The sequence below is a fragment of the Podarcis liolepis genome (genome assembly GCF_965112155.1).
Source record: "Podarcis liolepis genome assembly, chromosome: 3".
In the NCBI taxonomy this organism is placed as follows: domain Eukaryota; kingdom Metazoa; phylum Chordata; class Lepidosauria; order Squamata; family Lacertidae; genus Podarcis; species Podarcis liolepis.
In genome coordinates, this window is record NC_139557.1 from 18,589,134 (window position 1) to 18,607,354 (window position 18,221).

Consider the following 18,221-nt stretch of genomic DNA (forward strand, 5'->3'; position numbering starts at 1 on the left):
CTGCCTAAGTTAAACGAGAACTACATGGTGGGCATATATATAATTTTCAATAATAATATTTTATTATTTATACCCTGTCCATCTGGCTGGGTTTCCCCAGCCACTCTGGGCGGCTTCCAACAGAATATAAAATGACTTGACTAGTAGTCTCTTTGCGTTTATTATGGTCTGTATTCTCTGTGTTTCGTTCTGTTCAGAGACTTTGATAACCCAGGAGGAGACCATACAAGAAGAGAAACCACAGGCGCCCGAGGTAGATAGAACTAATCAAGAAAACAAAGGGGAAGAAAAAGGTAAGCTGGTAAATTCTACTAAGGCAAGTGAGACCCTACAGGAAAATGTTGCTGTGTTGAGTGCTTCTCCATTTCATCAGCCCTCCCCTTGGTTTCCCTCCACCTTCCAAGTCAGCATTCTGTGCTCATTGGACATGCACAGTCCTCATTGGGCTGCTTTAGGTTTTCTCTCTCTCCATTGGCGAAGTGTCAGTTTCTCCATGGCTTTCTATGGCAGCTCTCTCTTCTGTCCCTGGGGACACTGAGAAATAGTGACCTACCCATTCCATGCCCCCCTCCCATTTAGTTGACAATTCCCTCCACCCCACCCCCAAATCCTTAAACGTTATATGCTATGGTGTTATGGGGTTGTTTTGGTGTCTCTTTCCCCCCTCCACTATTTTAGTATTTCAGTGTAAAGGTAAAGGGACCCATGACCATTAGGTCCAGTCGTGGCCGACTCTGGGGTTGTGGTGTTCATCTCGCTTTATTGGCCAAGGGAACCGGCGTACAGCTTCCGGGTCATGTGGCCAGCATGACTAAGCTGTTTTTGGCAAACCAGAGCAGCGCACAGAAACACTGTTTACCTTCCTGCCAGAGCGGTACCTATTTAGCTACTTGCACTTTGACGTGCTTTTGAACTGCTAGGTTGGCAGGAGCTGGGACTGAGCAACGGGAGCTCACCCCGTCACGGGGATTCGAACCGCCGACCTTCTGATCGGCATGTCCTAGGCTCTGTGGTTTAACCCATAGCGCCACCTGCGTCCCTCATGATCAATCCTAAATCTAGTATGAGCTGTTTTGTGTGTCTTGGTTTTTTGCTTTTGAATACTTGATACAAGTTCTATGTGCCCATGCTCCCTTGAAAACTAGGTTGATAAATATGCCTCCCCCACCCCCCGCTAGGATGATTTAGAAAAGGAAATTTCCCAGGTGGCATCAAAATGCCATAGGCAGACATTTGGCTTGGATCCATATTGTGTTCTGATTAGAATTATAGGTTATTCTCTTATCGCTGGCCAAAGTGCTGGAGGACTGTTTATAGAGGGCTCTTTTTGCCAGTGTGACCCTAGTGACCAAGTATGCAGTGCCATCAACACCTGCACCCAGTCCTGGCACCTTCTTGCAGAGCTGACTGCAGTGGGACAATAGAAAGGCCCCACAATTCCCAGAAGGGTATTTGATGGTGGGTTCCAGGTTAACAATTTCCTCCTGGTCAGATCAGTCCACAGCTAGGCCACTCTTTGCGGGGGGGAGGGGGGGAGATACACTCTAAAGACACGCTTGCTGAGTGGCTGTGGCAATGGACATCTTGTCTTGGGGAGGGGACATGTTGTTACAGTCGAGCTAAAAGTGCTGTGCACGATCAGGTTGTAAAAGGTAAAAAGCAAACACTGTTTTCAAATTTCATGCACCAAGACTCCCAGAAATGGTCGTGTTGGTCTGAGGTTAGGTTTGCACTGTGTGAAACTTAACATAAAGTTCAATTTTCACATTTAGCATGTGGCTTCATTGTGCCCAGCTACCCATTTGCAATAGTCGTCTCTGGCATCATAATAGCATTCTCTAATCATGAAGGGCTAATAACAATGAGGCTTTCCTTTGTGAGATGCAGAGATCAGATGTTTTGAAATTAAAACCTAGTTATGGTCTTTGTGGAAAATCCAGGTCAATGATAACTACATCTTCCTAATTATGAACTTCTTTTGTCGGCTCCATTGACACTGATTTAATTGCAAACCTGTTTGTAATATTGACACTTTTTCTGTGGTGGAAGCTTGGGTTAATAGCACTTGCTTTTTCCTTTGCTCATATCCAGCTTCGTGGCATTTTCTTTTAATTTTTTTGCATTGCAAATCCAAGTTGAGACTAATCACACCCTCTTTATTGTGCACAATGCTAATGGCCTCAGCGCTGTGTTTCATTACTGTCAGTGATAATAGAATTGATATAATCCTTCCTGCAAATCCAGGTAAATGGTGTGACTTCTCCTTCGCTTGCAAATCTAGGTTAGAAAACGCAGGCTTATTCTTGTTGCAAATGCCAAAACCATTATGCTAATTTCTTCTGAACAGGAATTATTTACATTTTATTTTATGCCTCATCAAAAGCAAGTTGAACCGAATCTACTTTCACTATTTGTACCTTTCCTTCTAATACTTTACTGTCCCCTGCAGCTGGTAAATTCCATTTAGCTCCCAGCGGATACATTATATTTCACCATCTGTTCTACCTAGGATTCAAATATATGTAGTATTAGAAAAGTTAATGTCAGGAAAGGGTGTTTTTTTTAGCTTGGCATTTTTTCTTTCTAAAAATAAGAGACTATCAAGGTGCAGACTGATCCTGTGAGTCTACTTTATCTGCAGTAGCACAAACTCTGCTTTAAACTGCTGCAGGTAAAACAGCACATAATCCTTGGCAAGGGGGAAAAGGCACCTTTCTGAACCTTCATCAAGGAGACCTACCACCCTGTGCACTTAATCGCTGGTCAGTCAGATGCTATGTTTTGAAGCTGAAATTTGGGGGGCTTGGCTAGTTCCTACATTGACACTGGGGTTGGGATTGGGCAATAAGCAAAGATCTATCAGCGCTCAAGCCCTGCATAGAGGCTTATAGGATGGAGCTGTGAAACTTAAATAAATCCCACTTTTGAGGATGCTGAGGGGGTAATTACTGCCTTTAGGGGATTAGGCATAGCTGATTTGTGGAAAATATGCCAGATTGACTTGGATTCAAAGTGTACTAGGCTCAGTGGAGAAGTTTAACACTCTCAGGTTTGGCTTAATGGAACAAAACACATTTCATGCAAGCTTCTGTACATCTGGTTATTGTCACAATGAACACTTAGCTCAAATACTGAATACAGTTTTTAAAAACCAACTAGCTACACGTCACAGGGAATCTATAAAAGGGTTAATTATTGGCTTCTGAACATTAGGAATTTCAAGAATATCTTGAGTGCACTTATGTAAACACATGGAGTTGCCTTGTACATAGGCAGTCCTGGTACATATACCAAGAAAAAAGCACACCAAGAACTCAGGCCAATGTACCGTATTTTTCGCCCTATAGGACGCACTTTCCCCCCTCCAAAAATGAAGGTGAAATGTGTGTGCGTCTTATGGGGCGAATGCAGGCTTTCGCTGAAGCCTGGAGAGCGAGAGGGGTCGATGCGCACCGACCCCTCTGCTCTCCAGGCTTCGCGGACCTCTCCGCAAGCAGCGGGAGCCAGCGCTGGGCTCCCACGGCTTGCAGAGAGCTGCCTGTTTGGGGGCTGGGGTTGGGGGAAGCTCCTTTATTTCCCCCCCCAAAAAACTAGGTGCGCCTTATGGGACGGTGTGTCCTATAGGGCGAAAAATACGGTAAGTTTCAGTAGTGGGAGAGGTCCCTACTCACAAGTCAGTAGTCAATAGTAACAAAAACTAATCCATTCAAAAGTATGTATTCTGAGAAGAATTACAAACTCAAGTAGAGATTACAAACTCTAACAGAGATTACAAACTCAAACTCATATAGATATGTATAACACAATAATTCGTTACAAATATTTTTTTCTTTTTCACTCGACAATAATGTTGATCCTTATAATTTATCAGCTTGCAGATGGAGACTCAGTTTCAATCATAGAGCAGAAGTCAGTTATGGATTAGAAGGCAGGACAGGGCCCTGTTTCGATGTATTCACCTTCATCAGCTAATTTTTAAAGGGTTGTGTAAATTTGAAGACTTTCGGATAAATATATCCTGTTATTTTCTATGTTTCTCAGGGATAACAACTACATGTAGGTAGATCAACGTGTATCTTGAGCTTTTCTGTGCGTTGGTTTTTTTTTTTTTTTTTATGTACCAGGCAGTCCTGGTACATAGGCATATACCAAGCATGATGCTTTGGCTAGAAGTGGTCCAGCATGTCAGACAGATATTTCAGCCTTCCTGCTTAATTTACCTTCCTTGGAGTTGCTGGGTATTGAACCTGGGATGGGACCTTCTGGATACAAAACATGGGCTGCACCACTTGCCCTGGCCTTGTTCCCCCAAACCATTCGGCAGAGATCCTGTTTTGACTCCATACATGGCATGCAGCTAAGCTCCTGTTTCTTGGGAGCAGTCTATAAACACTGCTAACATGCCCTATCAATTCATTCAAATGTGTCCCACATAAAGTGGACCCATGCAAGTCACTGGATGGTTAAACAATTGCATTGTGCGGTTGCTGAACTCAACCCGAAAACACATGTGAAACAGAAAATAAAACAAATGCTACTCTTTTTACAATTTTCTAAAAAAATAATATTGCATCATAGTGCTTACTTGGAAGCAAGTCTCACTAAGGTCACTGTGACTTACTTGTTTTGTAAACCTCCCGGAGGACTTTGTTGAACGGGTGGTTACTGAAGTGATGAAAATAAATAACTCACTGGCTAAATGTGTTTAGGATTGCAGCCCTAATCTAATGGAGGATGCAGTTGGTGCAGGGAATATAATAAGGAGATTTACTTCAAGGAGAGTTGAATTAGGACAATTTGCCTGAGAAACATTTCCAAAATTAATTTAGGCTGTGGTGAAACTATTTCCTCCTCTTATTGGCCCAAGGCAGGGGACATGTACTTAGTCAAACCAACAAGATCTTCAAAAAAAGGCAGCTACTTCCACATTAATTATTGTAAGTAAAATAATACCATTCTCACTAAAGTATCTTCTACAGAAATTTAAGAGCAGCTCCGCATTCACTTCAAGAAAAATGCTTTACACAAAAATCAGAAGCACTGGGATTATATCCAAAATACTTTTCAGCTGTATCCCCTTCACTCATCTTTTCCATCTTCTCTTGGCAAAGCCTCAGGCAATTTAATTGCATCCATCCCTTTAAGTCTGCCACTCATTACGAATGGAAGAGAGGCAATGGCGATGAGAAGGGATTCAAGAAACCATGGAATGAGACATAGATCTCTTTGGCTTCTGCACACTGATGATTCTGCAGCACGGAAAACCTCATTAACTCTCTTGAGTTGCCTCATTTGATCATTGACAAAAGCCTCTCTGAGACTTCCTAAATTTGCGCTTGAAGAGCACGTTCCCAACGTAGTACGATACAGGAAGTCAAGGAACAGACGGTGAATAATGCAAGGTTGTAGTGCTATAACTGGGTTGACCTGTGATTGGCCTTCAGGATGAGCACAGCCCCTGTATGGCTTGGAAGTGTGAGGAATGTCGACACCATTGTGTGGCATTTGAAGGGATACGCAATAGGAAATCGCCTTGTGTGCAGAAGATCCCAGGTTGAATCCCTAAGATCTCCAGGTGGGACTGGGGGAAAACCCTTTCTGAAACTCTGGAGAGTCACAGCCAGTCAGTGTAGAAAACATGGACCAAAAGTCTGATTCCATATAAGGCAGCTTTAAATGTTCAAAGTCCTCCATTTAGAAGCATCCTAAGAGGTACCCCCAGGGCAGATAAACAAATAGCACAAAATTCCTTTGAGTTTTCTCTGAAAGATTAGATGAAAGCTACTGCAAATCAACTCTTTTTACACCCTTAAACAAGCATGTATGTTCGACCCCTGCCCATTGCTCACCGAAGATTGATGACAACCGAAACCTGTGCTGTTTCCTCTTCATTCCCCCAAGGCCAACTACCTGACTGGAAAGTTTTATTAATGATTTGAAAGAGTAGCTTGTTCTAATGAAGTATTTTGCTGTGGATACTGCTTGCCATGTTGTTGACTGATGGAATAAAAAAGTACTGCTGTTTCCAGTCTGTTGATGAATAGCAGTAATACTGCATTATAGGTCCATAATTTATTTCCTACCTAACCAACATTAACTAACATGGTGGCCTGAAGTGAGAGAAAGAAATATTTCTACAAGTGATCTGATAATAATTCACAAAAATCTATTCTATTCTAGTCTCCTAAAAAACTGATTTTCCCCCAGGAAACCATGGAATATTCCAAAATCCTTTTATTCACCAAAGAAGGAGAGCGGGGTAAATTTTTACCCACATTTTTATCCACACAGCATAAGCTGCTGTACGGCCTGGAGAGTACTTGTATGGAGACAATGTTCCCCTTCTTACAAAATCTATATTCAAGGTGGTTTGATTCTGCTTACCTTTTTTTACAATTTATAACAAAGCCTATCGTTTGAGAATTTTAGCCTCCTTCTCAGGGAGCAGACTCACAGAATGAAACACTGTTTTTTCCACAGGTCTTACCCCCCAACTTCCTTCCAATGTTTTCACATAACTTTACTGGCACATTCTTCCAGTCTTAGCAGTTTGCTCTTGCTGCGAGTGACAGAAAAGCGGACACATAATTAAGGTATGCTAGATGCATTTTGAACAGAGGTGGGAAAGTGGGCAAACATTCTGCACTGAAGAACAGCCAGAACAAGACATGCATTTATTCATCAGCGACCTCTGGGGCCATAGGCCTGTGATCAAAAAGAGGACCTTCCCTCCTGCCCATTTGTTGTTGGACTGCAACTCCCATGAAACCTGACCAATGATCAGGGATGATCAACGTGTTGATAAGCAGCAACTGGAGGGCCAAAGGGAGGGCTTCAATGTGGCACTAAGGTGATCGTTTCATCAGGGCAAATATTTTTGTTTGGCAGAGGAAATGACCCCCCTCCCTGTCAGCTCATCCTACACTCGAATAGGATCCTGGTAGAGAGACATGCCCAACTGGCATGTTCTCTCCCTCCTGGTCGATCATTCAGGAGCTTTGAAAGCTTTCTTCAGCCTGAACACCACAGCGACCGATGCCAACAGACACCGGCACACTTAGGGATCCGCAGAGTCTTTGCAGCTTGCGTAACAGAACTCAGCATTTTGGCTAATCTACTTTATTTACATATAAACACACACAGAGCACTGCAACATGGCTCCCTCTCTCTCTAGCATCAGACAGCAAAGAGGAAGAACAAAGGACAATAGTCCCACTTCATGGAACACAGTAACACAAACATCCTGTCTCCATCACTTCCTACTTTGTGGAATCAAAACATACATTGTCATGTGATAGACAACAATCCCATGACTGCAGTCATGGAGCAGGAATTCTAACACTCCCAACCCTAAGTGCACTTTTCTGGGGGTTCTCTTAACACCCCCAACCCGAATTTAGGGGCCACACAGTGGGAGGAAAGGGGAAAGCCCTGTACAAACAGAAGTCCTTGTGCATGGCTTCAACTCACGGGATTTATTAGTTGAATCCCACCCAAAGGTTCCCCAGCCCTGCCTTTTGGGAAGGATATATCCTATCCCTGCCGCTTGAGATCGTTTGAGATATGTCTACTACTTCTGTGGTAACTTTCCTAGAAAGGCAAGGTTGTGATCTCTTTATGTGTAAGCACTTCCAGCTTCAGTAGGTACTATCTTGAAACTTCAAGGCACTGCCCTTTGGCAGCAGACTTAGGAAACCTGTCAATCCTAAGCAACAGTCACCATGCATCATGGATGGTGGTACATTCTGAATTTGTTTTGCTCTGCCTCGTTTTAATCATAATCAACAGCCTCACATTTAGGGAGATCATATTCCATTGTGAACATGCGTATACACATAAGTTTCCCTGACAGTTTCATATTGCACCATAGTCTATGCGGTGACTGGAGAATGTATCTCACTGTCATTTTACTGTCAACTTATTCTTTGCTAGATTTGATAGTGTGAGCATAGAAAAGACTAATAGAATACAACAGGGCAGAATATACACTTTGACCAGCTTGGCTTAAAGCCTTTTGAGCTTAATCCTTTGTAGAATTTGTCACCTTTTGATAAAAAGCAACCTCAGCTATTGTAACAGTGTTGTCTTTCCTTTTTTGCAGTTCTGCAAGGCTTTGTGTTTTTTCTACTCTTGTGGTTTTCTTAAAAGTACATATAACTTTCCAAACAGATTGATGGCACAAATGCCACAGATATTGGGGAGAAAGGTGGAAAGGTGTGTTGAGTCTCCTACTCAGTTTTTCTCAAAATTAATGCAGATTTTCCTTTTTAAAACTCTATTGATTAACCCACTATAACAGGATGTTGTGACTGTGGAAGGAATCTAGCATGTGCTTCTTAAAGGTAAAGGGACACCTGACCATTAGGTCCAGTCGTGACCGACTCTGGGGTTGTGGCTCTCATCTCGCTTTATTGGCCAAGGGAGCCGGCGTACAGCTTCCGGGTCATGTGGCCAGCATGACTGAGCCGCTTCTGGTGAACCAGAGCAGCACACGGAAACGCCGTTTACCTTCCCGCTGGAGCGGTACCTATTTATCTACTTGCACTTTGAGGTGCTTTTGAACTGCTAGGTTGGCAGGAGCAGGGACCGAGCAACGGGAGCTCACCCTGTTGCGGGGATTCAAACCGCCGACCTTCTGATCGGCAAGTCTTAGACTCTGTTGTTTAACCCACAGCGCCACCCGCGTCCCACCCTTCTTACCTCACCCCAATTCCAAAAGTTTGGTTTCTGCCTTTTCTTTTCTTTTTCTCTCCCCCTTTCAATAAATTTTTAAGCCGTTACTCATATTTGCAGCATGCCGGGGTGCTTCACAACCATACCGTACAATTCCAATAAAATCAACACAGTAAAATAAAATTAATTAAATTGCAATCCACAGTAGACCAGCCAGATGCCACCCAGGCTCAGTACTAACTACCTTCAATAATCTCCAAAATTGCTTAGAACGTATGAAGTATTTATGACACATGTAACTCAAACCGAATAACTTTTCACCAGAGATTCTATCAAAAGTGGAAGAGTCTAAGAGGATTTCTGTGCTATATATTTCCTAAAGAAACACCTGTGCCACCATGAGAAGGTGCAGGAGGAGATGACATATTCCTTATTTCTCCTCCTCACCTCTTTTGCGAGGGTTGAAATATTTGGCTCATTAGACAAGAGAGGATAAAGTTGGCTTCTACAGATGAGGCTGATATTTACAAGATGCGTTGGTTCTGCCGATTACATTGATTCTTGCTGCTGCTTTCTGGGGAGACTAAAAAAACGGGTAGATGAGCCTGCCTTTCTGTTTGCAGTGCTCCTGTCAAATTTTATACAGTTTTGCAGGGGGAACCTTTCACTAATAGTGGTGTGTCAGGATGCAGAGAGACCTTTGTAATACCATATCAGCAAAAATGAGATTCTATCAATATCTGAATCGATGACACAAAACCGCTGTTTCATCACAGCAGAAGGAACTATTTATTGGTTTTGGACAGCTGCTCAGCAGGAGATACCACCAACTGGATTGTACTTTTGCAGGACGGTCTGGTTATTGCATCTGTTTTAGACATAAGTTATCAGCCTGCAGGAAAGAATAACGCAGTCCGTCCTTCTGAAACAGGAGGCAAGCTGGTTCCTGTTCATTTTCTTGTAGGCATTATGTACGCAGAAGCTGAGATTGCATGTAAAGAGCAGGTGGTACAGGTTCAGTTCTGAATTTTAATTGTTTCCATTTCTTTCACCGGGAGGATTTTGCCTTTTATGTGCTAATAAAAATAGAAACAATTAAGGAATGTGAAGCTTTCCCATTTTGTCACAATCATTTAAGGACATCTGCTTTGATAGCAAAAAACAGAAAGGAACAAACAGAAACATTAGACGTAAAAATACTTTATCAATGACAGAGGAGTAGACTTCATTATATTTGACTCCTTTCTTCACAAACAGAACAAAACACAGTAGCTATTTGTCCCACTTAATATTGTCCTGTTCTTTAATTGAGAATTGTTTTGACAATCTGACATTCAATTTTAAGTATTCGGTCCAAGACAATGTTTATGTCAATTGTCAATCAGACATTTGATTAATTTTTCTAAGCCAGCAAAAAAGAAAGGAGCTTAAAGCTGCATAAATTAATGTTTGTTAGTATTGTTCTGTGAGATTAGGTAATGCTTTGCACTTGGGTACTGCATTGTTTAAACAGTTGGAAGATGACAATAACATCCCGCTGAAAGTACAAAGACAGGGAAGAGAAAAGAATGCATGTTTCAGATTGTGAAGAAGAGTAGCCATCTATGTTTTTACAACACTGCTATCAGAAACTAAGCCGTAGCTCATGCCACTGTATCTCTTGGATTAACAAAAATATTGCTAAAGTACCAGTGCAAAATAGTAATATTATGGTAGCACTTTATTTGACTGGCTTTATATTGAAAAGTTAGTACAAACCAAGAAGGCATCAATCAACATGGTTTGTCATCCTCTTCACATTATCTGCAATGTTGGTGGCTTACATAAGGTAAATAAAACAAAACGGCTCCTGTTCTAGGACTTACGGTCTAAAAGTTAATGGCATAAAATTAAAAATGGAAGAGGAAGACAAGCAAACTCAGGTATTGGTTCTTAAAGTTACAAAATTCTTATTAGGACCAGAGGAATTAGTTCTGGTAGAGAAGCCCAAGCACCTTGTTTGTGGTCTCTTACTAATTCCAGTAAAGTGCCCCCCGTTTCCCAATTTTCTCTTAGCTGTGGCCTGATGGAATAGCTTCTGCCAGGTGACAGTTGAAGGAGGGAGGAGCCAGTGGAGTGTTGCTGCTTCCCACCTCTTCCTCTGCTAGAAGAATGTCACCCTCTGGTAGGTGACGTTGTTCAAGGATAAAGCAACTCTGGCTTTCTATAGTAGACTGGTTGGTGTTTTGGATCTTGCTGCAATAGAAATTCCAAACAAATATAACAAAGTAGCTGCATGAGGCCACGTCAATTCTTTATTTAACGGGGATAAATATAGAGGAACATTGGATACCCAGCATGCCGCATCACCCTGTTTCCATGGTTATTATCATTTGGAGAATTCTCCTCTCTGGTATGCAGGATGGATGAAAAGTCAGTTTCCTGGAAACCCAAAATGAGGTTTGAACAGTAGTACTTTGCGGGTCTGGGCAGTGCTGTTCATCTGAACTCCTGGCACTGCCATCACTATGGCATACCAGAAGGCAAGGTGGAGAGGAGGGGCATTGGCAAAGTTGGTATGGTGCAAATACATCAGCAGGAACACCGAATTGGCTCTGCTGGTGTGTTTGCCCCTTGCCACCATCTCACCCCTCACCCTCCTGGTGCACCACAGTGATAGAGGTCAGGCAAGTAGTGTTGGCCTGCCAATCACTACTTGGCTTTAATGACCGCAGATAATTGACAAAGTATTATTTGTCCATGGCGGCAGGAGTTGTCTCAGAATAACAGCCTTTAGATAAAAATCATTTGATTATGATGATTTGTCAATAATAATAGTGAACATATACAGAATCTGTGATATACAGGTCACAGAATTACCCAGAAATTCCTAATGAGGAGGAGTGGAGTTGCTTCAAGTCAGTGACTAGTGTTCTCACCCTTGTGAGATATCTTTGTCACTTTTCAATAAAAATCTGGGGAGGGGTTCTGAGCATCACCAGTTTGTTTTTTAAAATTTTCTTTGAAGTATGTATCTTGTGGTGCCCACAACAGTTTCTCAGATTTTCAAATGTGCTAAGAATGTTGGAGACCCCTGATTTACACTGTGTTTACAACCAATTTTTGCAAAGTTCCAGTATTCCCAGGTAAGGTCTGAGGGCAAACGAGGCCACCACCTTACTGCAGTTAAGTGAGTTTGAATCTGGACAGTGCATGGATAAGTGACCATTATTTCTGAGTAATGAGTCCATATTCTACTCACTTTGCTTCATAGCTCTTTGATACTTCACCTTGCCTCTTCGACATGTTAGTCTGTTCCCTCATGTTCTCCCAATTTTCATCTTGTTTGCACAGTCCGCAAGATGTGTAAAGCATCTGTTGAGGTGACACCAAGCAGAAACAATAGGAGATTGTTATAGGATTCGGCAATCAATCAAAAAGAGGACACTGTTGTATGAAAAGAAGATACGAGATGAGCAACTCTGTACGGAAATAAATCTTCTCCCTGACAGAAGGAACTTATCGGCAAAGGAGTCATTGATAATAATGTGACATAACCTCACCCATCTCTTCAGAATATTACCCCCTTTTGAACTTGACGCTATTCAGACTGTCACTCACATTCCTACAATTCTTCTAAGACTCTCAGTTCTCTTAACACAGTGGGCAGCTGATCATCCAATCATGCGGACTCCACCATCTGGAACAGTTTCTCCGCACTTAGCTGGCTCATAAAAATCTTCTTTTGAGCAAGAAGAGGATTATGTGCCAGTCACTAGGGGCTTGCACCAAGGGATGGGAGCCAAAATGTGTCTATTTCTAATGTGGCCAATGTTACCATATGGATCTCCCTTACATTCATTTTGAGCAGTTACTTGGAGTGGACCCAGTGGCAGTGTTAGGATTCCCTTTCAGGAGTGAATTAACAATAGTGTTAATTCACCTTCAGTATTGGTGGTAGCTTCTTCCAAGCTGAGTTGCGTTTGGTCGTATTTTGAAAAGCACTCTCTTGTTTTGCTGCTTCTATACATGGTCTGGACAAGCAGCAGTACCAATAGGGTGACTGCAGAAAAAATGAAAAGAACAATTCAGTTAACAAAATACTTCTGGTTTTGCCTATAGTGTTAAGGTCTTTCCATGTTCACTCAAGCTTCAAAATGCCAGGAAATTACAGCTGTTCAGAGCCATGCCCCTAACAGATGTGTTATTTAAGCAGCATTGATATGGTATGGTACCCTATGCTGTAGATAGTTCCACCTTCACCACTACATTGGAGTTGGATGTTTCTTAGTGGTGGAACAGTGGATCTAAGTCCTTTCAACCTCAAATGCAGCATGGATCATCCTCAAATCTACCTCTCCTACACAGCCAAGTTTCAAAGCAGAATGTGATTCAGCTGATTCACCCATAACTTACAGCAGGCATCCCCAACCTTCGGCCCTCCAGATGTTTTGGACTACAATTCCCATCATCCCTGACCACTGGTCCTGTTAGCTAGGGATCATGGGAGTTGTAGGTCAAAACATCTGGAGGGCTGCAGGTTGGGGGTGCCTGACTTACAGCCAGGAGTGTGGCCCTAAAACACTGACATAAATGAAAACTGAAAAGCTGTTTTCCAGCTACCCAGATCCCTGTACAAGTCTTGTTGCAGAGAATGGACAAGGAAGACCAGATTCTTCCACAGCATCCTAAAGGCATTAGTCGAATTGGCTGTAAATCACGTGACATGCAAAAATGTCAGAGCAGGTTTCGTTGTACTGTAAAACCAACACTGTCTGGGTTGTACTTCACCCTTGCCACCTTCAAGGCATAAACCCTCTTTTCCTGCACAGTGATAGTGGAAATAGAACTCCATTGTTAAACTTTTTTTTAATGTCTAACACAAATGTCAGATTTTACTTCCATTGCCCTCATTAGACTTCCTGAGATGTAATCGATTCCCTTTCTTCAGTCTTCCCTCACCTTTAGATTCAAAATAACATGGTATGCTGCGCACTCTTTGGCATTATTAATATCTGCAGCATTTGGAGTGGAGTCAATTTGTAAACTACCCTGTCATCCATTTTGTTTTCTTGTGCAGCCATGGAAGTGTGGTGTATACCTTAGAATGGGCCCTTCCTCCCATGATACTTAAATTCTTACTGGATCACCCCAGCTAGAAAATGGAGGTGTACACTTGGCACAATACACTCCATGTAAGCAGCAATATAAATATTAGTTCATCTTTTTCGAGGTTCCAGGGGTTCCAGGCCTCAAGGTTTGTGTTTCCTTTTGGAAATGAGGCACATTGGGGATTGTAGTGTCTTTATCCACGCATATTTACAACCTGAGCCACAATGGAAAGATTCACACCATTAACACCCCCAAAGTGGCTTGTTTCTCCCATAGCTGCAGCCATAGATACATGCAGAAATCAGCCATGGCTTTTCTCTGCCTTTCCAGCCTAAAGCTTCTTCCTCTGGGCTACATCACAGCCAACTCTGCCCTCAGAACACCTGCTTTGTCCTACTATCTAAAAGAGGGAGTAGGTGGCCCTACTCATTTGTCATCTGCCACAGAGCCCCCTTTCCTTACACTATTTTATATTTGAAAATATTTTATTGCACTGCCAGGGCGTAGAGAGAGACCTTATAATTCACAGAGTCATCAGTATCACTCAGTAGCCACTTCACCTTCTCCACCCTGGTTAGATTTGTTTCCTTCGTCAAAAGGGGTTTCATGAATAGATTTCTTGGGTCTGTATATAGTGGGCATTGTAGTAAAGGTAAAGGGAGCCCTGACCATTAGGTCCAGTCGTGGCCGACTCTGGGGTTGCGGCGCTCATCTCGCTTTATTGGCCAAGGGAGCCGGCGTACAGCTTCCGGGTCATGTGGCCAGCATGACTAAGCTGCTTCTGGCAAACCAGAGCAGCGCACGGAAACACTGTTTACCTTCCCGCCGGAGCAGTACCTATTTATCTGCTTGCACTTTGACGTGCTTTCAAACTGCTAGGTTGGCAGGAGCAGGGACCGAGCAACGGGAGCTCACCCCGTCATGCGGATTCGAATCGCCGACCTTCTGATTGGAAAGTCCTAGGCTCTGTGGTTTAACCCACAGCGCCACCCGCGTCCCAGTGGGCATTGTAGTAAGTAATGGCAAATGTCCTCTACACATGGTTGCCCACACAGACAGAGTCTCTCTTCATAAGGTATTCTGTTATATCGTCCATCTAGGATTGGTGAGGGCATAGATTGAAAGGGTAGTTATTGGAAGGCGACTCTTAATGAGGCAGGTGGAAGATTTGTCAAACATCTGGACCTTGGTTCTCTTAATGGCCCATCACAGTTCCTTTTATTCTCTTAATGGCCCATCACCCAGGCTGGCCTGGTCCATGAAGGAATTAGAAGGGTCTCACATACAGCCTACTTCCTCCCCCCCCACCACCACCAACCAAACTGGCCTGGCATCTACAAACTCATAACAATATGTTCATCCTTCTGGCTTCTTCTGAAATGCTGGGCTCTTTGTGCAAAATACCTTTTCTTTCATAGGTCTGAATCCTGTTTTGCTGCCTTCATTGAATTTCTGTGGCTTCTCTATTTGTTTCTCTGTCTAGAGTCTGCCTATTTGTACCTCTGTGTAATACTCTAAAAAAGAGAATTAATAAAACATTTTAAAGGCAGATAAAAGCCAAAGACTATAATAAGAGCCAGCAGCAAGTTGGAGGGGGAGGGGGGAAATAATAACTATAATAACAAAAGGCAAGCAGATGCCATTAAAACCCAAAGGACACTTTGTGTGGCACTTGAAAGACAGAATTGAAGACATCAGAATATGATGGGTGGGAATTCCACAGTCTGGATACTGAGGCCTGCTTGCAGGGCTTTTCCATGGGCACCCAGTTAGCTAGACTCACCAGGGCTGTTCTTATATTCTTATGAGAAGGTTGCATTCCTGATAGCCACCTGCCTAACTTCAGAAGGTAGGGGAGGCACCAATGTAGATCTCAGTTGACAGGCAGGTTCATATGGCAGAATGTGGCACTTCAGATACGTGACTGCAGTAAGGTTACCAGATTTTTTCCAATGAATCCGGGGACACTTTTCAACTTCAGTGGATTTCGTATGGGGACTGATGTGTAAATAAGAAATCAAATCACCCAGCTCCAAAACTCCTAATGACCTTCCTCTAGGACCACCATCTAGAGCCAGTGTGGTGTAGTGGTTAAGAGCGGTGGACTCGTAATCTGGGGAACCGGGTTCGCGTCTCCGTTCCTCCACATGCAGCTGCTGGGTGACCTTGGGCCAGTCACACTTCTCTGAAGTCTCTCAGCCTCACTCACCTCACAGAGTGTCTGTTGTGGGGGAGGAAGGGAAAAGAGAATGTTAGCCGCTTTGAGACTCCTTAGGGTAGTGATAAAGTGGGCTATCAAATCCAAACTCCTCTTCTTCATCTAGATGTTATACAGAATGAAGACACTACAAAACCTTGTGGTACAAGCATAATTGCCAAGTTTTAGTAATAATACATACTGAAACAATGTTCTTTATCGATGACCAAAGGCTGCTAGCTGGCATACAAACCCTAAATTCATTTTTATTCCATGTAGAGGAACATTAAACAAACAATCAAACAAAAGCTTGTGTGTATGGCACATTAGCCTTTTAAAAATGGCATAGTACAAGTCTGAAGTTTTCTTAGTGAATCAAATGAATAAAGTACTAGATTCAGAAGCCTGAAGTACATTTGGCAGGGATTTGAGAGAGGGACTTTTTGGTAGCTGTGGCCAGACTCTAGAACACCTTCCTTGGGGACGCCAGTTCAGATACTTCTGTGGTGGCTTCCATCACACAAGTATCTTCTTATTTAGACAAGCCTTTGGCCTATCAAGATGTTTTATCTGCTCCTGCTCCTGCTGCTGTGCTTTGTTTTATTTTTATTTATTTATTAAATAAATGGCTGTCTTATTGATCTGTTTTCTTACCTGTTTGGTTTATACACTGTTTACATTTTATAGGATTGCTTTATGTTGTATTTTACTGTGTTTGTTGTTAGCCACCTTAGCTCCATTATGTAGGATGTAAATTATTTCTGTAACAGGCATAACAATAATTAGGAGGCTTTAAAACTGTACCACTTTCTGAGGAGGAAAAAAAAGGAAAGGAAATCTGCCTCTTTTCTAATGTATCTTAGAAGGGAGGGAGGGAAGAAAAGAGGGAGGGAGGCGTGATCAGAGGGTTTGATAAGGAGATGAGGGAAAACCGGCTAACATAAAGGGTAGAGAATAGACCAGAGATAGAAGCTTTGGAGTGCCACGAAGCTATCTATTCCGTTAGCAGTCTGCTACTGAGCCCACTGTTCAAGACAATACATGAAGTTTGACTAGGCATTCATTGGAACTTCTGAGGAGAGCCTCTCTGGGTTCAAAATAGCCATGGTACCTGTACCCTTCAAAAAATGCAGGGTACATGTCTGTAGTCTCGCTGGCTCTGTCCACAAGTTCCCATGAATGTGTGGCAGATGGGGCAATCTCAGGGGGCACAAATCCAACCCTCTTCTCCTTTAGTCCTTGTGCAGGTTCGTTTCATTTTTAGCTTTTTCAGATTTTGAAATTTACAAACAATTATCAAACAACCAACATTGAAAGAGAATTCCAAAGAATCTCCTCGACTTCCCTTCCTCCCCTTTGTGGGTTGTTCAGGTTCATCAATCAATCAATCCTTTATTAGGCATAGCAAACAACACATTGTAAAACAAATTCAATACAAATTCGGCATAACAATTTGCATAAATAATACAGTCTGACACCACCACATCACCAACCAATCTAGAACCACTAAGTCTCTCTATAATGGCCCAGTCTTTCCACATGGGCAGCACTCAGAAATTCAGCCACTATCAAAGTAATTTGATCATTCCTGTCCGAGAGCAGGTCCTGAACCATTGGCGGCATAGAACCGAGCCTGTTAGGTTGTAAGGCCTCTAACAATTGTCTTCTGGCATAAATGCCAAAATTACAAAAGAAAATATGCTCCAACGTATCAGGTTCCTGCCTACCACATTTGCAGAGACGCTCTGCTTCTGGGAGAGCTAAATATCTTCCTCTTACCATCATCAAGGGAGACATATTAAATCTGGCTAGCATAAACAGCCCTGTGCAGGTTCATTTCAACTTTTCCTACACTGCATGAGCAGGTTGTTTGCTCTGCAAGGCTTCCAAACATGGACCATCTTTTTACTGTTCAGACATGATGGTTGGGATCCAGAATGTAACTTATGCTCATGGAAACTCTGTGAACTCCAGCTGGAGGAAGAAGGGGGGGCAATTCTCACTGCTTCCTGTGCTGCTTTCCACACCATTCCAGAGGGTCCCCCAATCTGCAAGAGCAGCTTTTCAGGGGGTGCAGGGATGGGGGGGGGCTACAGGGTGTAGGAATGAGTGAAAATGGCCTCCCCTGCTCCCACAGGAATTTTGGATCCACCCCATTCATCCCTTTTGAAATGATCTGACATGAATGCTGTCTGGAATATTTATCTGTGATTCCTGCATTGTAGGGGTTGAACTAGATGACTCCTCTTGGGGTACCTTC

General features: G+C 42.8%; 1 protein-coding gene and 1 long non-coding RNA gene across 13 annotated transcripts in view; one reads left to right on the plus strand and one right to left on the minus strand.

Moving 5' to 3' along the window:
* The window catches only part of MACROD2 (mono-ADP ribosylhydrolase 2), a 993,596-nt gene that overhangs the window by 922,746 nt on the left and 52,629 nt on the right, over positions 1 to 18,221 (plus strand). For all 9 annotated transcript variants that reach the window (XM_083495642.1, XM_083495644.1, XM_083495646.1 and 6 more), the window contains one exon: positions 198 to 293. In XM_083495642.1, coding sequence (XP_083351768.1) covers positions 198 to 293 — 96 coding nt within the window. The remainder of the gene's footprint in view (positions 1 to 197; positions 294 to 18,221) is intronic.
* The window catches only part of LOC310703456, an 82,003-nt gene continuing 72,858 nt past the window's right edge, over positions 9,077 to 18,221 (minus strand). For 2 of the 4 annotated variants that reach the window (XR_014524143.1, XR_014524144.1), the window contains 2 exons: positions 11,915 to 12,027; positions 10,376 to 10,908 (listed from right to left, as the gene is read on the minus strand). This is a non-coding gene — a long non-coding RNA (uncharacterized lncRNA). Of the gene's footprint in view, positions 9,750 to 10,375; positions 10,909 to 11,914; positions 12,028 to 12,595; positions 12,712 to 18,221 lie in introns of those variants that run through there. The other 2 variants (XR_014524142.1, XR_014524145.1) reach the window with 2 other exon arrangements.